This window comes from Melanotaenia boesemani, chromosome 18 (assembly GCF_017639745.1).
Source record: "Melanotaenia boesemani isolate fMelBoe1 chromosome 18, fMelBoe1.pri, whole genome shotgun sequence".
In the NCBI taxonomy this organism is placed as follows: Eukaryota; Metazoa; Chordata; class Actinopteri; order Atheriniformes; family Melanotaeniidae; genus Melanotaenia; species Melanotaenia boesemani.
In genome coordinates this window covers 13,346,949-13,349,319 of record NC_055699.1, presented here as the reverse complement: position 1 = coordinate 13,349,319, position 2,371 = coordinate 13,346,949, and the positions used below count along the sequence as shown (strand labels likewise).

General features: G+C 40.1%; 1 protein-coding gene across 1 annotated transcript; it reads left to right on the top strand.

Annotated features, from left to right (window-relative positions):
* The first annotated feature begins 454 nt into the window (after window positions 1-454).
* Window positions 455-2,099, top strand: crhb (corticotropin releasing hormone b). The gene is made up of 2 exons (XM_041968371.1): window positions 455-624; window positions 1,177-2,099. Exon 2 carries the CDS (start codon window positions 1,197-1,199, stop codon window positions 1,707-1,709), a length of 513 nt encoding a protein of 170 aa, XP_041824305.1. The 5' UTR covers window positions 455-624; window positions 1,177-1,196; the 3' UTR covers window positions 1,710-2,099.
* Window positions 2,100-2,371: the final 272 nt, after the last annotated feature.

Genomic DNA, 2,371 nt, shown 5'->3' with positions numbered 1-2,371 from the left:
CGGGTCAAATTTGGAACTCCTTGAAAATAATTATTGGGAAGCAATGTGCCGAAATAAAGTCAGTTCTGACAATTGCACCAAAATGTACCTGCTATACTTGCAGCTTTGCATTTTAATGTGTTTGCTAAAGAAAAGTCAGCAGAAGTGCATATGGCCGTATAATTCTGATAAAATAAACTGAAAGATAGACAGATAAAAGCACATCTCTAAAGCTTGACTCAATCCCTCACTTCAGAGAAAGGTCTTCTTAGAATCCAAGAACATCTTCATTATTTTCTAACAAACTCATTCAAGGGAAAATGCCGGCAGGTGTGGCACCTATAGGCCTATTCTGAAATCGAAGAGGTCGTCGCTTGTGCACGAGCGCGCACGCTCACATATGACTCATCTCATCTAAACTAAAGCATTTTGTCAGAGGCGTCCATTCACGTTACACCCATGCAAGAACGCGCAGACTCAATCTCAGCTTGGAGCGAGGCACTTATAGTGAGGGTGGCTATATAAGTCCACACAGCATCAACCCTTTAAGTAACTATACTTGTTTTCTCAAAGAAGTGAAGGAGGGCGACATCTCGCCAACTACCTGACAACCTAAACGGCTGTACTGGACTTCCTGTACTGAAGGTATGGAAATCATGTATTTTACCCAAATTCAGAATCTCTCTTTGAGGCACGTTTCTAATTCTCAGCTCTTCGGCACAATATAGTTTTTCTAAATAAATTTCGTTTGGGGTTATTGGAAACCTTCAGAGAAATGCGTTGACAGCTCACCAAACAGATTTTTTTCCCAGGGCAGAAACATTTTTCTTTTCTTTTTCTTTTTTTTTTAACCTTTCTATGCTGATCTTTTTAATAATAACGGAGCAATATAGAATGATACAATAGCTACTTAAACTTGAATCCATGACGAGCCACAAATCCGAGTTTTTATTACTCGCAGATATAACTCATTACACTCCTTTTAAACAGGTCAGCTTTTTTCAGTAAGAATTTGAGGAGAATCGTAAAATATCTTGCAATAATAAATAAACTTCGGCACCGATAGATTTTTTTTAAAGAAATAAATTTCATTGTTGTAATGTGTATTTTTGTGTGCGTAAAAATCATCTTTACGCAGCACATTTTACAGTTGCGAAAAGACAACAATTAACCCAAAATGTGTCTTTTGATTCTCAGATTCCGGCTGATATCCTGACATGAAGCTCAATTTATTTGGTACCACCGTGATTCTGCTTGTTGCCTTCTTACCGCGCTACGAATGTCGGGCTATTGAGAGCCCTGGCGTTACCCTGCGCGTCCCAGCTCCCCAAACCCAAAACTCCCAACAGCAGCTGCCACAGCAGTCTGGTCCCATTCTGGAGCGCCTTGGAGAGGAGTATTTCATCCGACTGGGAAACGGGGACTCTAATTCTTTCCCATTAACGTCCATGTATCCCGGCGGATCATCTGCCATCTACAACAGAGCATTACAACTCCAGCTGACGCGGCGTCTTTTACAGGGGAAAGTTGGAAACATCAGGGCGCTCATAAGCGGCTTCGGAGATCGCGGGGATGAATCGATGGAGAGGGGAAGAAGGTCCGAGGAACCGCCGATCTCCCTGGATCTGACCTTCCACCTGCTCCGGGAGATGATGGAGATGTCCAGGGCGGAACAGCTGGCCCAGCAAGCGCAAAACAACAGAAGAATGATGGAGCTCTTTGGGAAATGAAAACCTCTTTCCACTCCGCCAAAGATCACAGTTCCCTTTGTTTCTCTTTTTGTTCTGCATTTTCACCATCAGCACAAAACATGCTCTGTGCAACATAGTGCTGCTTTCTCACTCTGTTATTTATGGCTTTAACCTCAAATTATGGAGCATAAACGGGCTTGATTTAGAAATGAGCTGATTGTACCTTGCCATTTTAATGTTGGTGTCAAATCTGTAGAGTTACACCGTTCTTCATATTTGAGATGATCCACTTTTGGTTGAGACATGAATTCCATTGACAAAATTGGTATTTTGTTTTAGATTATGAATCACTGTATTTATGATATTTGTTTGTTAATAAACTTATGTGCAACCAGTCATATTCTGTTGTGCAACAGAATGTCTTATATCTATATTTTCTAATAAAAAATTAAAAGCAATGCTTACATTTCTCTGTCACCATCCTTACAGTAAATAGCACACCAATAAAATAATAACTACTAATCTGATTCAAATGCACACTTAATGTTTCTTGACATGTGCATTTATAATTTCACAATGACAAAAAATAATAACAGTTGTTTAAAGAGCACAAATGTCCACTGTATCTTGCCAACACAGGTGCTGATCCATAGATAACTAGAAACAGGAATTCTATATGGAACTATGGCATTGCTCTGGAG

What these genes read in the sequence shown, in the direction of transcription:
- crhb (XM_041968371.1), top strand. Translation starts at nt 1,197, where the DNA reads ATGAAGCTCAATTTATTTGGTACCACCGTGATTCTGCTTGTTGCCTTC.